General features: G+C 34.8%; 1 protein-coding gene across 5 annotated transcripts in view; it reads right to left on the bottom strand.

The window, feature by feature from the left end:
- Positions 1-20,954, bottom strand: part of ARMC2 (armadillo repeat containing 2) — a 69,957-nt gene that overhangs the window by 29,944 nt on the left and 19,059 nt on the right. For 4 of the 5 annotated variants that reach the window (XM_021553773.4, XM_085574974.1, XM_085574976.1 and 1 more), the window contains 7 exons: positions 19,978-20,048; positions 16,202-16,294; positions 12,453-12,631; positions 11,075-11,177; positions 8,312-8,532; positions 3,898-4,043; positions 1,667-1,766 (listed from right to left, as the gene is read on the bottom strand). In XM_021553773.4, the coding sequence (XP_021409448.3) occupies positions 1,667-1,766; positions 3,898-4,043; positions 8,312-8,532; positions 11,075-11,177; positions 12,453-12,631; positions 16,202-16,294; positions 19,978-20,048 (913 nt within the window). The remainder of the gene's footprint in view (positions 1-1,666; positions 1,767-3,897; positions 4,044-8,311; positions 8,533-11,074; positions 11,178-12,452; positions 12,632-16,201; positions 16,295-19,977; positions 20,049-20,954) is intronic. The other variant, XM_085574973.1, reaches the window with a different exon arrangement.

The following is a 20,954-nucleotide window of genomic DNA, read 5'->3' as shown; positions in this document are numbered from 1 at the left end:
TAAGACTGGGATCCTGCACCAAGCTCTGAGAACCCAGTGCTTCAGTAAATGTAGAGAAGATCACTGTGATACAGCAGGACAATACAGCAACCCCCTTGGAGTTCTAATAAAGTTGGCAGCAACTATACTCAGAATTTTACTACCTGATATGAGGCATTTTGACAAAGTCTAAAGATTTGTTTCTATATGAATATCCCAAATGCAGTATTCCAGGCATGTGATTTTCTCTGGTAAAGGAGAGATACATTTTGATATCTTACACAGTTAGAGAGTATGGGAAGATGACTGAGAGTAAAAAGATAATGGTATGGAAGTCACAGGGAAAAATACAGTTGTACTCCTTGGACGAAATATGGTCAGCACATCTGACCTCCCACACATTATGCAATCTAAGGGGGATCCAACAGAGGGTGGAGCACAGTGGAGACACCATGGCCAGGCACTGTGTTGAAAGCTTTGCAGAGGAGGGAACTCAGTGGTACTTTCTAGTTGATAAGCCCCATAGCAGCTGAAAACCAAGGGAGATAAAGGAAAATGTCCTGCTCTTGAATCAGCAACTGTTATGAAATCATTCTGCTTGGATGAAACGCATGTACCCATCCCAAGGTTATCTTGGGTACCATCCTGAGAGATCCACCCCCTAGTACAACCACCCCTCACTGATTAAGAGGCAGGACAAAAGCCACTCAAGTTCCATCTAAGCATAAAGAAAATGTATAAAAATGAGTTATGAATAGGGAGAATTGGGGAAGACTCCATTGTAACTTCTGGGATCAGTTGACAAGCTGAATCTATCTTCTCCCTATGCCTACTGCATAAGAAATGTGATCTCTACATGCTGAATGATTGTCTCAGACCAGCTTTTATTGGGGATTAGAGCTTGTTAGTACATTGCTTTAAATTAGAATATAGCTTTGAATATATTTTTTGCAGTCTGATACTATCACTGTCAAGTCTTAAACCTTAACCTTTCACAATTCTATTAATAAAGAATGTTATTCTGCAAACTGTTAGTGTGAGTCCTCCAAGGGCACTGCCCTCTGCCCATAGTGGGTAAAGCAGGAGACCCAAGAGGAAGTTCCTCTGTTAGGTGTGAGACCCTAAATAAGTCAGTGGAACAGATCCAGTAGGACTGCTTAGTGAAGGGTCCCATAATGGGACAATGACAGACTGGCTGGGCACAAGGGTCACGGCTTTCCTGGGGCTCTGACAGACTAATTAGACACAAAGGGATTGAGTAAATCTCCCCTTTTTACGTGACAGCAAAGAACATATTTTCCTCTGTTTTCACATTGCTTAGCTCTAGAAAAGTCATGCTTGTTTTGCAGGTGAGGAAAATGGGAGGAAGCCAAAAAATTTCCAACAATTAAATACTCAAATAGCTTTTTACTTTAAAAAATATTTCTTAAAACTAGGAAAAAAGTAGGTACTCAAAGGACTGTTTCTACACATGGATAGACAAGTTAATCAACTGTCCTCTGTATTGCTTTGAATTGTTAATCTAAATTATTTCATTACAATTATTTACTACTTAGAAATGCTGTCAACCATTTAAAATTTTTATTTGGTAAATGCATAAAAGTAGGACACTGAAAATAAGCTTATACACAGTAATACAGACACATCAGAGGATTAATATACAAAAATCAAGAGATGAAAAACTGACCTGCTGCTTCTGGTATTTGTTTAGAAGGGCTAAAAATACAATGTAACATCTGGAGCAGTCTGCTAAAGCTGCACAGAAGTCACTGTAGGTAGAAAGTTTGCTATAAAAGAAAAAAAAATATATAAATGAACGAAACTACTTTTTTTCCACAAAACATTTTTTACAAAGTTGCTTTTGATTCTCAGAGCTGTATTTTTCAACAAATGAAGTGAATTCCAATACTCTGACTTCTAGCAGAGACATGTGCAGTTATATAAGAGCACAACAGAAGCCTAGCTATCCTTGCCACAGTGAACCACGGGAACAAGCAAACATAAGGAGCTTCCCAACCTGCTTGCCATATGGGCACAGTATGCTAACACCGGCACGTCTTAGTGCTAAAGGGGAGAACTGGAATTCCAAGATGATGTGGGAAGTCAGATGAGAGGAAATAAGGGGTCCCTTCCTAGTGCACATCTAGTAGAGCCCAGCAACAGCACTATGAGAACACATCTCTCACCAGCAAATACAGAGACTGTGCCTGCTTACAGGCAGGATTTATCTCTGCACATTTCCTAACAGCTGCTCCAGTCCTACACTGCTCACCTTGACCATTGCCAAAGCAGGGAACTGGACATGCTTTGGTCACACCATAAAAATACAGTAACAGAACAAGCTTGGATAACATCTTACTTCTTACGTAGTCAAAACCAGAAAATATCTCTGTTGATGTTCAATTACAACTTATTTCAGGAAGATTTACAGTCTTATTGAATGAATATTCTGAATGGATTGAACACATTCTCTGCAAAGAAGCTGTCTAAAGTTGATTGAGAAAATAATAATTTTGTAACACTAGAAGACAAAACAAAATTCAAATCTGAGCTCTTTACTGCATAGTATAATTTTTTTTGTGACTGCAATTTCCAGGAAGCTGATTAAATTTATTTTTATAGCTAATTTGTATTCTTGGAGCATGTAGTTCTAATCTTAAGGGGAAAAAAAATGAAGCAGTAGGAAACTTTAAGTAAGGTATTTTTTCTCCATATTGAATTCTATATCAAGTAAATGTCCTTATCAGAATTACAGTGTCAATATCAATTACACTTAATTATAAAGTCGTTATCCCACTTTTCATGGCATTTCCAAGTAAAAGAAATGCTCCCTCCTCAGAAGAAGTAAATATGCTCAAAGTGCTGTAATCATTGCTAGACCTTATTTTTAGGAACAAAACTAGAGACAGATGTGAACAAGGTAGCATGGAATTGGGGAAGCCATTCACATGCTTTACAGGTAGCTCAAACAGCAAAGGGGCAGATTTGCCTGGCTTCAGCTGGGGGGAGGAAAGAGTGCCAGCCCCTTACATAGCCACTGTTCAAGCACAACTCAACCTCATCCACAAAGGAGAATGTGATGGATAATTTGGAGCACTTGAACAGGAGGAGAAGTCCATAACAGAATCTCATTGAACAGAGCCACAGGCAACATGACTCAATGCAGTAAAAAGCAGCAATGGCAAATACTTCATCCAGCACATCATTCATAAATTGCATTTATAATCCCACTATTCCTGAAATTACCAACAACCGATTTCACAACATGTTCCAAATCCTTGCATTGTTTGCAAGTCCATCTAGCACTGAATACTGCAAGCTGATGCTTGGTAACTTCAAGACTTTTGACTGAGAAACTGTTCAGACTACAGAATGGTCTTTGTGGTGACTAAGTCATACTGATCTCCCTCTAAAAAACACAACTTGGGAACTGCTCATAAAACTGAGATTCTTTCAGCACTTCCATCTGCACACTCAAGCCCTGATCCCAGGGATTAATCTCCTCAAACACTCTGTAATACCTCAAAACAATGAACACTGGTCACATTTTCCCTCTTGTGTATTTTATTTCACAATACACAGCTCGTCGTGTAATTTCTCTCATTAATTTTTTTCAAACATGGCTTAAACCAGGCTTAATAAATACATAATAATTTATGCAGCTTTAAAATATAAGAAAGTGTACTTTAAAAAACTCTATCAGAATCGGTGGGCTCAAAGAACGACACAATACAACAAAATATTTTTCATGGGGATAATGAATCCAAGTCTGTACAGAGACACAACATAGAATGTCATTAAAAGCTACGCAGAGCTTTTTAAAAAAGAGTTCCGTGTAAATCTTGCCATCTTAGCGCTTGGTCCTGCCTCCTTCAAGGGAGAGGGACCTGCCGGCGGACAGAGCGCGTTCGCACGTACCTGAGGACGCTGACAATCCAGAGGCACACGTCCTTGTCGCTGCTGCGCCGCTCCAGCGCCACGCAGAGCTCGGGGATGGCACGGCCGGGGCTGAGCCGGCGCCGCGACAGGGCGCAGGTAGCCAGGATCCGCAGAGCGGCTGCCAGCTGCACACGGAGCGTTGAACACACGTTAACCACGGCTGCTCACGGCACAGCGCTGCTCGGACAACTCGGCAAAGCTCCGCTCTCATTTCTAGCACCTAAAGCATGCCCCGGTAACATGCTGCAGGCATGCATAAACCAATAAATAACAGGAAACGTGCAGGCAGCAAGATGGTGTGTTTGGGATAACTGAAGATGTAACACTGACACTGGTCTTTGCCTGAATGTAAACTCCTTCTATGTGGAGCACACGTTCTTACATATGCTTTAAAATCTTGCATGTATACAGCCATGTACCAACTGGAATTAGGTGAAATGTTGTGGATGGTTAAAGTAATTTTTTGCATAATTCTTCAATAAATCTTAGTATTGCAAATTTATGTTTAAATCTTAAAAATATTTTTGATGATAACTTTAAACTGCAAACTAAAATGAATTGATTTTAAAACACAGTCAGATTTATTCTAATTACAAAATTTAAAGTTAATCATGATAAAAGAAATCCACTGTATGAACAATATAAAAATGAAAAGCTTAAGTGCTCAAGTCTAGTTGAAGAAACCAAAGTATTTTCACATGATACTGTTCTATTTCAAGGAGCTAAAAGCATAATCTAACACTGGTAGATGTACAAAATGCATCACCTATTGCATATTTTGAATTATTCTGGTTCTCTTCCAAGGCAAGAGTATTCAAATGACAAGGTCAGACAGGCAATGACATTTAACTTAATTTTGATCTAATCCAGAACTTACTATAAAATGAATGTGGAGTCATTCAATCTTATGTGAATATGGGAATTCTTCAAAGTTTTCTTATTCAGAGAGAAGTTATTAACTTCAATTTGGTTTTGAATGTAGTTTGATAAGGCACAAAAACTATCGTTTCTTATCACAAAAAACTGGAAATTAAGCATTTTATCACTAAATTGGACTGCTTATCCAGTGATATGTAATTGCTAATTTTAAAGGAAAACTCTTGACAAAGAGCAGGTTAAGATGCTGTGTTTCAGCTTTTGCACATAGGACTCTATGCATATTCTGTCCATTATCCATCAGGTTTCAAATTTGCTGTCCTACTTCAACAAATTTGACAGAGTGCAAGTCTTCCGCAACTACCATGATGCTCTGTAATGGAGCAACAGGAGATGCAACATGACAAAATGGAAAAACAAAGCATAGAGCGAAAAAAATATGTGATAATATGATATGTGAATGGATTTAACTTCAGCACTAAAAATGCAATTTATACTATATTCATAATACCGAGAATCTGAACCTACAGAAACTAATTGCTTCATATCGCTCATTTTAAGAAGACATCTGCAACAACTGCAAAAAAAAAATTCAGATGAACATTCCTTCTCAAGTCATGATGCTTCAAAAATAAACACAGTAGTGGAGATACATTTTAATAAATATATTCTGATAAAATACTTTGCTTTTTGAAAGTTTTGGTAGAAAAATTCCTGTCACATGGAATAGAGACAGGCGACCCCATTCAGTGCTTACATACAAGATGTTCACAGTCGGCCTAGGATGATATTTGTTGAATTCTAGATAAGTTTCAATACACACAATAAAGGAAATGAAGGATAAGCCACATATTAAAAGTGTTCAAACCCAGACAAGAGCTTTCACTGCAGCAAAGAGACTTACATGTTGGATAATGGAAAAAAATATATCAATAGATGATGGTACATAGGTGTCTAAAAGAGAGTAAAATTTTTTGATGCTTGATACAGTTAGATGGTTCAAAATCCTCAAGTAGTAAATTCTATCAAAAGACATCCTCAGACAAAGACAGGTTGGAAAGGAAAAGCAATGCAAAATAACATACACTTAAATGTGCAGGAAAACAGCATTCACCAGTTCACAGAAGTATATATCCACAAAACACAGTTAATGTGCAACTGAAACTTGAAGAGTACAGTTTGAAAAGTAATAGAAGCTAGCAGCTGAATTCTAGAGATATTGTGATTGCTTCAAGCAGACCCTATGTTTCAGAGAGAAACGTGTAACAATTGTCTTTAGCATAATCCTTATGTTGCCATAGGAAAGATCAAATTCACCCAAACAGAAAATTTAACTGCTGACAAATGCTATTTTTAAAGGAGAAGACATTTAAGTGCTTTTGAATTAAGGAACAAGGAGTACTTATTAAGTCTTGACAGTGACTCTTCAAAAATTTTGGTTTTTGAGTAAGCATTACTGTATTTTGTATAAATATTAACAGACTGTTAGGTTAAGCAACATAAAATTAATCAAAGTTGACCCTGATTTCATGTCCTCTGTTAAGGGAAAAAAAAAAATTACAAACAATTTTATTCTTGTATTATATGATTTCTTAAAAAAAAACCAAAACATTGTGGAAGAATGAAGAAATCAGATAGGGATTCTATTCACACAAAAAGGATCTAGCAAGATTATGTATAACACTGCCATCTGGTGATTGTGCAATTATACAGTTAAAGAATGAAGAGTTGGTCCCAGTTAAATGGGATACCTCAGTTACCAAGGCTAAGAGATACCAGTGCTTCCTTCAGAGACCACGGACTATTTAAAGTGTTTTTCTCCTCCAATATAATTTGCTTTCTAATACTGAAGATTTCTGTACATCACTGGCTATTTGATCTTTTGCTACAAGATGCAGCATGTTACAAAAACTTTATTCTGAAGACATTGATCACAGAAGAAACTTTCTTCAACCTTCCCTTAAACAGAACTCCTCGTTCATCTGTTTATGATGACTGATCAATTAACTCACATGAAGGAAGTAGTGCACATGGATTTGTTGAAGGAACCAATATGAGAAAGTCACACAGGCATTCCACAGAAGTAGGAATCACTATTTTTTCTCACAAGAGGAACAAAACCGAAGTATCTGTACTATTACAGAAGAGAACACAAACAAGTGAAAGAGCAATCTCAGTAAGAGACAGCTGTCAGTACTGACTTCTCCACAAAACACTCAAGCACTTCTTAGAAACAGCCAGTCTATTCAAACAGTACAAAGCAGTTTTGCTATACTTCTATTTGTACTGAAAAAAAGCAGAGATATGAGGGATTTTTAAAGAAAGCATAAAATACAACATTTTCCTTTTAGACATTTGCAAACAAAACCTTTGATTAAAAAAAATGTAAATTTATCCTCAGGCAAATAATGGAAGAAAAACATTCCTGCAAAGTTGTGAGGAATATCAGGCAGACAGCCAAAATCCTGGAAATAATTTGATTCATTAGTTTTATTACTAAGACTAAAAAGATCAGACAAAAATCACCAATAGTAATGTGATGATGCAGGCTATCTGTTTTCTCATATAATGTCAAGAAGTATAAAATCCTGTGCTTATAAATTAGTAGAGAATTAAAGAAATGTGGCATAATTAGCTGACAAATCTAGTGCAAATGCTACCTCAGAAAATTGTACAATGTATTTTCCTATGAAGTACCTGAAAGTTTACAGTTCAACCATTTGCTAAACATTACATCAGTAACTTCCAAACAAATGCCAGGAATCTACCTGGCAAATCCTTGGTAAACACAATAGCCACCCCACAGTGTTTCTAAAATACATGGGTTTAAAATGTTTTAGGGACAAGGATTAATTTTGAGAGCCACCACTTATCAAGGTGGTTTGTATGTGAAAACAGTTTTGAGCCTACTGCCTTCAAAAGATTCAAAAAGTGTTTGCTTTTGCAGCTACTTTTGCCTTACATTCCTTACAAAGTGTTTTCCTTCAAAAACACTTTGTCAAAGAGACACAGCTGTATTCCCCTATACATTTAAAAAATATATTATTCTTGTAATAAAAAGCTGTTTTTCTTGTAATAAAAAAGCTTTTTGTAATCTCCTAGAGTATTGCAAAACCAGTTTGTATTTATTATTTCAGTTTCAAGAACTTAGATAGAGAACACATTTTTATCCAGAATAGTCAGCACAATAAAGTAGTAATGAGAAACCGATTTATTAGGTATAAAAATATTTCTATTAACTTCAGAATTTCTAAAGCCTTTAAAATTGACTATACACAAATATCTGTGCTAATTATATTATATTATAATAATATATTATTATATTAATATAATTAATAATTAATATATTATTATAATAATTATATTAGGTCCTGAACAATTCAATTTCTTAAAAATAAATCTATTGAAATATAGGTACAACTCTGTCAGTAGCACACAGGGTTAGCTTATCTCCTCTAATTAAATTTTTAATTTGCCCTTGAAGTACATACTTTTAGAAATAAAAGTAAATGCTAACCTGGACTAATAAGTGGCCCAACTTGGAAAAATATGTGTCATGTTCTTTTATGTTATTAATCTGCTTCATTAATTCCAGAAACATTTCAACTGCTCCTTTGCTGACCATTTTAAAACGAAGTACTTCCTTTTCGGACATGACTTTTATAGCTGCCATGCAATAGACAAGAGCTTCATGGTTTGTTTGTATATCTTCATTCCCCAGAACCTGCAACAAATAATCTAAAAGGAAAATCATTATTCAGAAAGCCTAATATTAAAATTTATATTTGATACTCATTAAAGAGATTAACAATTGGAAAACACCCTCAGATTGAACTCTTACATTTCTAATAAGTGGTCTAGAAAAATTGGATATTTGGACTGAAACCAAGAAACAATTATTGATGAATAAGAGAATGAGCCTGACTTTTGTTCTCCTAGACTTCAAGAGCCAGTGTAAGCTGAAAACACATAGCAGGAATCATTGAAATCCTCAGTCAAGATTTGCAAAAGTGATTGTGTGTGCCTCGAATTTTGTGTACTTCCCATTACTTCCTTAAAAATCCAGTGTCTTAAGGCATCTCAAATGGATCACTAAGAGGCACAGGGGCCAAATTCAACTCTCACATTTGAAATCTGTTCATAGTCTTTTTAGATTTACTTTTTATGTAGGCAACCACTGTCAGACATCTGAAATGTTAACATTTACAGTTAACACATGGCCAAGGTATCTTTTGCAGTCAAATTGAGACATTCTGAATTTAGTGGGGTATCTTAAATAAATAAGTAATCCTAACCAACATTATACTTTTAAACTTCTAGTAACTGAGTCAAAGTGATATTTATTTCTGCTTCCTATGTTCCACTCAGTTCCAGTTGAAGAAAAACATTTTCCTACATCATTAAACTGAAGAGATTTAAAAATTTTTTTCTGTCTCAACTGAAGCTGCAAGTTTCTCCACACATATATGTATATGAATGAAGTACACACTCTAGGCTCTTGTCCAAAATCCTGCCCTCACCAATTAAATCACTTGGGTTGTGGCAATGTGAGACCTCAGTTTCACAGGTTCCTGCTCTGCACAATATCAAACAGGGTCTTGAACAGTTGTCTGTTCTGGGATGAAGGATTAACTTATTTCTTCTACTGGAGCTGCTGCACTGCACATAAATAGTTCAGAGGGACAGAAGAAGAAAAAGAAATTGAATCTATAACCCAGTGACAGCAAAAGGGATCTGGGCAGATGTGATAATAGGCCAGGGCCATGTCTTCTTCCAGGACAAGGTGGAAGTATAAGTATTTATTAGTGTCAACAGACAAAGAGTGAATAAACAAATAAAACGACACCTAGCAATGCTGTTTCCTTCACTACTTTTTAAAATACAGGGAAAGAAGAGCAAGTGAAAGAAAAGTGAATAAGGATGGAAATGTGAGAGCAAAATGTGACTTGCTCAAATGCTGTGTATGATGCTGATCTCTACAAAACTACTTTTCAGCATCCAGAGTTAACCCAGCTGTTCTGTTTCCTGTGAGTCCTTTCCTTACCACCTGAAAGGTGTGTCTTCATTTCTGACAATTGTGTACTAAACTTTAAGACCAGGAATACTCTCAACTATTCAAGCAAATATACACATATATTTGTGTATATTGCCTTAACTAATACACATATGCCTTAACTAATTCACATGCAATAACTGCTTGCAAGAACAAGGCCTACATTAATAAAACATACTAAAGTTTTAATGAAAGGAATTACTTTCAATCAATACTGAGTATCATTTGCACACTTTAATTTTCTTCATATTTCTCATATTTACAAGGGGTGGGCAGTATTCATGATACAAACACTCTTACAAACACAAAAGATTTAGAGCCATTGCTGACAGTTCTGCAAAACCATTGGCTCAATGTGCAGCAGCAGCTATAAAAATATTAAAAAAACAATGACTATTTTCAAGATTTTCCCTGATGATGGCCAACACCACAGTCAGCATTATTTCATTTCTACAAAATTTGGTGCAGAGCTTGAATTCTACAGATAGTTTTGTTCTATCATAAATCTCAAGAAGGATCCACTTGAGTTTGAGAAGGTACAGAGAAGGACTTATAAAACAAGTGAATGACACAATATCTGTTCAAAGAACTAAGAGGCTGAGATGCCTCAGTCTTGAAAATGAGAAGACAGACATTTAAGACTGTCTTTTACAAAATACTGAAGGTGAAAGGTAAGTTGACTGTACAAACTCTTACAAATCCTGCAAAACTACAAACAGGAGGATAAAGACAATTATTTTTATAAAAATATATATTATTTTATTTTATTTATTATTATTTTATATTAAAGAAAAATATATAGATTTAAAACAGCACACAGAGGATTTCTGGAAATTGTTCTGTGACATCATAGAGGGAGACAGAATCAGAAAATCCAAAAAGGCCAATGAATTAACAAAAGATGTATAAACAGCGACTAAAAAGGGATCAGGTAAGGAGATACACCATGCAATGTCCCTAATAGAACAGAACAGTTCTGGATGCTGGAGTAGTGCTGGGGACACATCACAGAAAACACACAGGCTCCTGTGCTCCCTCTAAACAGCATTCCCCATCCCCATCGTTACTTAGACAGTGACCACTGGACTAGACCAACCATTAGTTTGACCTAGGCAGGCAATTTTTAGTCTGTGACTAAGTTAACTCTGAAAATATTTTTTTTCAGAGATGAACAACTTTAACTGTTGAATTTCAACATTTAACATACAGACAAGAAAGAATACATACCCAATAATGTATCGTTTTGAATTATGAAATAATTTTTTTCATTCCTACAAATTTTAAATATTAGCTTGCAAACACTAAGAAGATTTTTTCCATCTACTTTCATCTGCAAAGAAATTAAAAGACATAAAATCACAACTAAAATCTGCATACAAAAATGCACCATAACATTCTACAAGTTCAGACACCATGGCAACTTGTATTCTCACAGAACTATTAAAATTACAGCTGAAATCCTAACAACACATTAAAACAAACTATGTATGAAAAATTAAAGGAAATTGAAATAACCTGAAATTCAGGTATTTAAAACTCTATTTAGCAAACTGTGCTGGCTTTAAAATAACTGGTTTTAACTTTTAATGTATTAATATAAACAAGTAGTATACCAATAACTTGCAGGACTTTCTCCAATTCTCTTAGAAGGAAATTCTGTATGGAAATCAGTGGTTTGGCATCTATGGCCTTACCACAAAGACCTCCAGTACAACAGTACATATCATAAGGAAATTTATTCTCACAATCTTTTGATGAGAGATTGTTAAAGGAAAATAAAGGTGGTAAAATACAATGACATCTCTCTTCCTTTCCTCTGCATTTCAAGGGCAATTTCTTCTAGGTTCATGCTTTTTGAAAAATTACACAGAAAAATGTCTGTAAAGGAACCTTTCTTTTTAATAAGCACCACTTAACATCTCTGTGGTATCTGAGTATGTAACTGTACCCTCTCAACAAAATAACTTACACTACCTTATAGGAGAACATGTCTCCTGCAACACACACAAATTACTCGGATTCCTAAAACACAATTTTAGTGGGTATCCTTTCACCAATGACTGTACATACATGCTTTGTAGAACATGAACACAGAAGTTCTAAAGCATAAAATTTAACTGAGAGTTTTAACCAGAAATATTAAAGAAAACGATTATTTACATTCACTCACCTTCAAAAAAAAAAAAAACAAAACCAAAACCCTTCATTTTGGTATTTTCAGAACAAGATCAAGGTATTATTCAAAAACTAAGCTTCAGTTCCATGTGTACATTTTATAATCATTGGGTTTTTTAAATACTTGCATGTGTATCCCAGTTTAGGACACTGTCTCTTGTCCATGCCTATACAATATTCCTGTCACCATACACCAACTATTCTATTTTGTGCCCCTCCTTCCTGCCCAAGATGTAACTTCTCTGCAGAAAATAAGCCAAACGTGCTGATCTAGATGGATGGCAGACTAGTATCCCTGTGGTAGTAAACTGCACTTAGGAAAGGGTTTGTTTAGACACAGTTTACAAGTATGAAATAAAAAATTAAATGCAAGCTGTAATTCATGATTTTGAGCTTCACTGTCTACCAAAGAGCATTTCAAAACACTTACAGCCAGAATAATCTTTGCCAGCTTCAGGGAAAGTGGATCTGAATCAATGTCTACAAGTTTATATAATGTCTTCAGAAGGATGTTTCTTCTTTTAAACCTTTTTCCAAGCATATTTCCCTCACCCAATGCTTGATGCAGCTTGGTACAAGTTAGACAAAGGTGTTCTATATTGTTTTCTCCTTGGAGGGTGTAGGAGAGGAGAGAAAAATAAAAAATAATTATCAATGTCACTTTATCCAGAACATCTCAATACATGAAGACACAGAAAAACAAAATAAAGAACAGGTAGCACAACAACAAAAATAAGACACCAAATAAATGTCTTCACATGATAAGGTGATCCCCAGAAATAATTTTATTCTGCTTTGGCAAAAAAGGAGACTCAAACCAAGAAGTCATTGAGCCAAAATAATACCTACAGCTAAAATGAAACTCACCTTTGATGCTCAATAATCAGATTGACCAAGTGTCTACTACTAAACTGTGTCTCTGAAAACATTCTTCAAAGCACTCCACCAAAACATTAGATGTGAAAAAGGGATAGTTAATGAGCATTTTTCTCCCTATATACATAAATTTATATATCAAACCTTGCTGGGATTAAAAAAAAAGTTAATGTAGAAACTTGCTACAACGCTTCAATGTAGAGGTGCAAGACATATTAGTGGAATCTTGTCCAGCTGACAAAAACGTCATCTACTTCCTAACCCAAGTCCCTGAGACTCTGCTTAAAATACACAAAAATAAAACAGAATTACAAAAACTGTATCTCAACACAATGGAATCATGTACATTTTTACTTTACAGAGCAAAGGAAAAGTCTTGTCTATTTTTTAAATTGAAAAGTGAGATTTTTTAAAGATTTTCTTACATTTGCTTTTGTCCATTAGGTGACACATCCTCCACATAAATCCCCATGAATGGGCAGTATAAACTCTGCATTTACTCAGGGTGTACTTCACAGCTAATAAAGTCATATTCAAGGAGGCAAAGCACTTGTGATTAAATATATTTGGACAGGAAATTATAACAAAAAATATGTCTGAGGCCCCAAACCTGCAAGCAGATTCAACGACCAATCTCTGAGACTGAGAAGAAGAAGAAGCTGGAAGTTCTCAATTTGTAATCATCACACTCAATGAACAGCAATAACTATTCCATTTCTATTCCCATCATGACAGAAAATTTAACAAAATTTAGCATGATTCTAAATGCTCTGCTTCAGTAAGCTGTGAAACAGGGGTGGCAAGGAACCAAAACTGAAAGGTCTTACACTCCATTTCATCAAAATTAACAACAAAAATTATTAATCACTCATCCCATGGGGCATTTTAAAGCTTAACCTCCTGAGCATTGGAATGCAACAAAACAACTTATTTGTTCCTCTAGAAAAAGAGACTTTAGGGTTGGTTTTTTTTTTTCATATTATAAACAACTCAAGCACATCATATTCAGAAGAATTAAGTAAATTCCAGGTTAACTTCAGATTTTTTTTTTGCATGGAAAGGCTTCTGCAAATATTTTTGTATGAGGAAGGTGAAGAAAAAGCCTTCTCTATTAATATATGAAAAACTAAACATGACCAAAGTTCACATGGAGGGAATTAGCTGAAAGGTACTGCACATGAAATTAAAAAACATTAAATTACCAACAGACCCACTCAAAGCATTTCAAGTATGGAATTCTAATATTCTTAAGAATTATGCAGTAAATAGTCTAAATAAAGCAATTTATCACACAGTTGCAGGAGGCAATGATGCAATTCAGTTACAATTTGTGTTAATATTCAAGAAGTAGCAAAACTCAGATCTAAAGGAATACGTAGTACTACATTCAATCAATGGTTAGAAAGTATCATTAGAAAATGTCATCTATTATTAGAAAAACTAAGCTATAATCAGATTTTTATAAAAGCTAGGAAAACCCCAGTACACTAACCAAATCAAGTGAAGACTGAGGAAAAGGGGCATGAAAACTGATTTTCCTTAGCTACATTCATGACAAGGGAAAGACATTATTAGATTTTACCTCTAAATTTTATTTTGCTTACAAATAAAGACCATTTCACCATGCAAAACTGTAACTCAGCGGCTGATATTTGACACTCTTGGCATTAAGCAAGGAAAATGTGAAGTTACACAGCTGTTTTTAAATTTCCCGATCACTTTTTTCTATACATCAGTGACAGATGTGGGAATGAGAATCCTGTCTTTTTTAAACAATTACACATATTGGGAATCACTTAGTACTGTACAGGTGTTTCATACTCATGAACATATGCAAAACTATGCAAAAAAAATTCTTATCTGTACCATGCTATTACAAACACTATTAAAGATCCTGCAAAACAGAACTACTTGTAAAAACAAATCTACTTTCTATATTCCTACCATTCAGATAAACACAGTATCTACAGAAGGCAACTGAACAACTTATTCAATGAAAAATGCATTCCAGAGTTTAACCTTCATGCTATACTTAATTTACTAATTTTTGCTTCAGTATTCTGAGTCATTACATACTTTTCTGGCACATCTACACTTTAATCACAAATAGAAATTTACATTTAGATTTCCTTAGTTTTTTTTAAATGGATTGAGACCTTCAATACAGTCTATGGTTAAAGTAGTGGTGAATCTGTGCAGTAATTTATTCTTAAAATTATTAGCTCAACACTGACTGCTAACCTGGCAGAGCTATGTTGTCTAAAATAAGGTAATTTAATCAGACAAGAGAAGATCTTCTCTAAAGCAGTTTCGGGGTTTTTTACAGGGTCACAGAATAGGTAAGGTTGAAAAATGACCTCTGAAAGTCATCTGGTAAAACCGCTGTGCTCAAGCAGGGCTACCTAGACTGTCCACGCCAGTTTTACACTGTGAAGTCACTGAATATATGTGTGGGAACCCCAGACTTGTTTTGGGGCCACATGTGGTGGTGAAATTCCTCCTCCAACCCATGCTTCCAAAGAAAAACTCTGCAGGCTTAGCTGTTCGGTCTCAAGGCAGTTTATTGCTAGTTATCTAACAGATTATGTTCTTGGACTGCGGCTATTTGATCAGTGGCCTGGGTAGAGGCACACACACACCCTGACATCCTCTCTATCTGCTGTCTTCTTCGTCTCTCCCCCCGCCCAGGGTTGCTGCTATCTTTTATAAGATATATTACGTATAACATGTTTACAATTATTCCCCAATACCTACTACCTACGTTGCCAAGTGTTTTTCTACTCTAAACCAATCTGTGAGTGCCAACATCACCAAGAACATGGAGGTAAGGAAGAAGAAGGAAGAAGGATGGGTTCAGCCCACTTTCCTCCATCTTAGAACTTCTGACCCCCATGTACAAAGTGAAAACCCCCCTGTACATGTGCTAAAACCCCCCTGTACATGTGCTAAAACCCCCCTGTACAGTACTAAAAAAATTTCCCCTCTACTTTGTAACTACTTTTACTATACTATCTAACCTTTTGTGATTGCTTGTTCCACCTCCAAAGTTGGTAATTCATTCCATGGCTCAAACTCAAAATCACAGTTGTTTTTCAGCTGTCTGCCAGGGTCTAGAATGCTTCTGACCAAGGCCTGGAACCTCTAAAAATGTCTGAGAGACATTTTGAGTTCCCACATATATGAAAGCATAAAAGACCACATACCCCAATTACTGTTATTATTTTGTTGTAAACAAAAATGAGTATCACATTTCCTGCAAGAAACAGTACAGAAAATACACTCTTTCAGAGCAGCATTACCCACTTTTTTCCAGTTCACGAAGAATTGGTAGAATCCTTGTATGCCAAAAGAAATCTTCCTCTTCCCATTCACTTATCCTTGTTTCATCCTTTAAACCTTCAAAATACATTCAAAACAAAAGCACACATTCAGTGAAGGTTTCAATTTCTACAATAATAAATAGCTACAAATACTTCATTCATTAGTCAGAAAAAACTCTAAAAACGTCACGTTTTGCTATATTCTGGGTTATTCTATGAATTAAAGATTTTCTTTTATTTACATGTTCTCAAAAACAAACATTTTAAACAAAACTAGATGGATAAGTGGTTTGATAAGTAAAGCTGTACTGTAAAGCTTTTGTTCGCTGACATTAATGTTTCATCTGATCACTGAATTGGAAGATAATGACTACTTAAACATCAAAGTGTCCTGCTATTTCTCAGCTCTGTGTTCACATGACAGCTTATTATTTGCTTAAAAAATGCATACTATAGACAGTCCTCTAGGATTGTAGAATTTTATCTAGTACATATGCATGATATAACACTAAGCTCGATTAACTGACAGGTTAAAAGTCCTGTTAGTTATTACATCCTGTTAGCAATTCTAACTACTTCATGCAATTAGTTTTGCGAACTTCATGACTAAACTTTTATAAAATGTGTGGGTTTTCCTATTCTTCATTGCATTCAGCAGTTTGTCACACAACAATCTGTGAAATTATTAGTAAACTATAGATAGGTGAAAGATATTTTGCCTCCAAAAAACATGTCAGAAATCTTGAAGGAAACCAAGTCCCACTGTTCTTGGCCACTCTCAGCCAAATATCCTTGTGACTCAAAGAAAACTACTCTTCACTATCAGAAACCTTGCCTACTTCACAAAGAGAGTTTTAAAAATTATTTAAGCTTTTTTTATACTTGGCTTCAAAAATAAAATTAAAAAAAATGTATCACAGACATCATGTCAAAAATTGGTGGAACTAAAAACCAGTGGACTAGAATTTTTCTGGAAACAAGACTGGGAGCATGGATCTGTTTTCAGATTGGACAAGGAAGAGGGTGAAAACACAATTTATTAAAAAATGGAAATCAAGATTCGTTTTCATATGGATGCAGTATCACTGCAAATTATCCTGACTTGCTGAACATCCTTTACACCTCCACCTAGTATTTTGTGAAGTGACAAAATTCTGGCCTTGACCATTGGGCCACTACAGATGGAGAGCCAGAGTTTCTGTGAAACTCAAGATGTAAAGGATCTAGCAGTTGCTTACAAGGTGCATATAGGCATGTATTTGGAGTTCAAGACTGGGTTAAGCTCTTTATCTTGTAGGCAAGCAAAGTTGTTATAAAGACAGGGTCTGGTTTGTTGTTTCTGCTTTGATTTTTTTTTTAATAGAGAAATAAAAGTCATACAACTCTACTAAATAATGTTAAGAAAGCCATTAAGACTGGATTATACAAATTTCTTTAAGTGATGGATTTGTCTGAAAATATCTCCTGTTGTTCATTACTAGCTCTTGCATTTAAAGGGCAGTGTAAATTCCTAACAAGAAAGAAATATGAAAGAACACACAAACTACTATACTACCTGAGAACACTAATAATAAGAGGTGCATCACAAGAACAGTATCTCAGACCTTAAAACAGTGACTGTCTACAGGCATTACTTGGAACAGTAAAACAATTAAAAACTTCCTATTTTAGAAGCTTGCTCTTTAGCAAATAATCCAGACTCTTTTTTTGGTCAATATTAACTGTCTACCTACATCTTACACACGTTTAATCTATCAAATATACCTATTTCACATGATTATAAAAATCCTGCTGTTTGATAAGTAATACACTATACTTGTTACATATATATTATATGTAAGTACATGTTATTAGCAAATATTATTAGTCTTATTATTTTGCATAGCATTTTTATTTTCTAGATCAAATGAGCTGACAATCTCATTTAAATTGATGAGTAGTCTAATTAATAAAACACTATGCAGTGTTTGTAATGAAGTGAAAATTCTGCTCTGGATAATGTGAAAGTACAGCTGAAATGAGAACACTACAATAGCGTGCACTCTTCCTTCCTGCCACAAAACCCACATATTGACTCAATTATTTCTTTTATTTTCTACCTGTAGCTACCTCTCTTAAACTGAAAGATGGGGCTGGCTTTTTAACTCCACAGATACTTAACTTCATTAGGCAAGAAATAGAAACTTCAGGCATGCATTTGCAGATAGAGCCAAACTTCTCACTTAAAAAAAAAAATTACCAAATCCATTTAATTTTCAGTTCAGAATGAAAAGAACAGATGCTTTTTTGTACTACTCTGCTTCACATGTCTCATATTCATCAGAAGAATACAGCAAACTGAAAGTCATAATGGCATAATTTTTTTTAAAAGTAGCTCTTATACCTAAATAAAAAAGAAGATAATCAGCTTTTACTGAACAATATTAATCCTAGCAGTAAGAAGGACTAGACAGTACATGACTATAAAGTAAAGCAACATTACTAAATTGTACGTGTCTCAGTCCTGGGAGATTTTTTAAACTGCTGATGAAGTTAGGGTACAAGCTATATTTAAAATATTGCAGAAGCTGTCTAGAACTTTCTAATAGAGCAAACCACAATTCAACAGAAAAAATACTCAAGCAAAAGAATGCAGCAAGTTCAAGTTGGTTGTCTCAGTTTTTCATAGGTCTTAACCGCTGCTTTGCATTGTGGTAAAAAAAAAAAATCACTAATCAGTCTACATTTATTGGTTGCTGTTTTTAGCATGTAAATACAAGAGCCTTAGCAACACTGAGCTTTCAAAAGCTGAGTACTGCCTGACTTATAATGTTTAGCCTTTTCACTGAATAATGAGTGGCCACAAATAGATCAATATTAAAACAGTTTACCTCCCCTCTAAAATGTCAAAGCATAAACACAATTCATATCAGAAAATAAAAATAATTTGTAAATGAACACTTCACCCATAATACCATTGTAAAGAAGAAATTATGGAGAATTCCTAGTGCTATCCCACTCTTTATTGTGGGATAGAAGATGAAGCATGCACAAACTAAGGATGCTAAAATGTTAAGAAAACTAGACATAAAAAAAGACAATCCTAAAAACACACTTTATATTTTCAGTAACATAAATAAAATAGCACAAACAAATTAAAAGGCTTATAAGTGTACTAACTCTCATGATATGGTAAATACTCTCTGCTCCTCATAAGGAAATGAGAGCAGAGTACAGTACAGCCTTTTCCAGAACAATCTGGAATAACAGAATTCCTCAGTTCTAGAAAAATAGTAATAAAGAAAAATAATAGCACAATAGCAACTTCAGATTACCATACAAGACTCTCAAATATGCACTTGTGATGTATGAAATGTGCTAGCTATGAGGAAATATTATTAAAATCTGTTATGTAAAATTAGCAAATGCATCCCTAAAGAGCAATCCAAAATCTGTTTCTTCAGATAACACATACTGGCATAATTTTATTAGTTTCTCTGCAACTGTGGCAGATTACAAAAAGTGATGGGCAAATAAGGTATTAATGGACTGGCAAATTCTTAAGCCTAGATATGGGAAAAGCAAGATAGAAAATACCAACAGGTATTTAGAGTGAAGATCTCTTGAATAGTGTTTCTCTTCACTAAGAAGAGCAAGCAAACACAATATATCTAGAACACCAAAAAAAATAAAGAACAATACTGAAAAATCACAAGAATTAGATTATTTCTATTTGACTGCATTTTACATTTTTTGAATGGAGATTGAAATCCCTTGTACCTGTTATTCTTCTCTTCGGGCCTGAAGACCTCAGCTGTGATGACTTTTTACCAGGATCTTCCATCTGGTCACTAAAAGATACAATATGAAAACACAAAAGCATTATCAGAAAACTGTGCTCAAAATGCTTGTTCTTTCACAGGCATTGAGTTGTGCATATTAATAACTAATTAGAAAAGATTATATTATTTTACTAAGTTAGTAAGTTAGCCGTTCATTAAAAGTTACATGTAAAAACAACCTCCTCCCCTATGTATTAGAGAAAGCTCCTTCAGAAATACTAGCATATTCACACCACAAGAGGTCTAGCATATTCACACCACAAGAGGTCACCATTATGGAACACAAAAACGAAGCATTTCTGCTTGCTCAATAAAATGAAAGATTAACCAAATTAAATTCAGAAAGAGGCAACTTCTATTTTACCCATCAGCATTATTAAATTAATATAAAACTCAAATAGCTTAAAACTCTAAGTTCATCCATTCACAAGGACAGTATTTTTTTTCTGACAGGATGAACACTTTTATAACATTTAATGAGTAGACCTTTCAAAGAAACAAACACCTGAGTAACCTTTAAAGTATATATTAGAATTTCTGTGTCTGCCAGTGAATTATTGCTAACTGCAGTGGTCCCTAGTTCTGTTAGTACAAGAAACAGGTATGTTGCCATTTCTACTGTTTTACAAAGTAATGCTATAATTCCTGCTGATTTTATGATCAGTCTTTGGACAGAGGAAACTAATACATACATACCTCTATAATAAATTTATTTATTTATTTATTCTGTTTGCCTGGCTACACACAATGTAGACTCTGCTATCAAACTGGAATCTTTTCTCCTGTACTAAAGAGGAAAGTCTTAATCTATGTTTTCTATTCTCAGTGTATGTTTAATTTAACATATCTTATTCCATTTAAAGTTAATGTACCAATACAACCTAATCTCCTGAACTCCATTCTAAAAATTATTGA

Source organism: Lonchura striata, chromosome 3, assembly GCF_050655825.1.
Source record: "Lonchura striata isolate lonStrDom1 chromosome 3, ASM5065582v1, whole genome shotgun sequence".
Taxonomy (NCBI): domain Eukaryota; kingdom Metazoa; phylum Chordata; class Aves; order Passeriformes; family Estrildidae; genus Lonchura; species Lonchura striata.
This window is presented reverse-complemented; position numbering and strand designations above follow the sequence as displayed.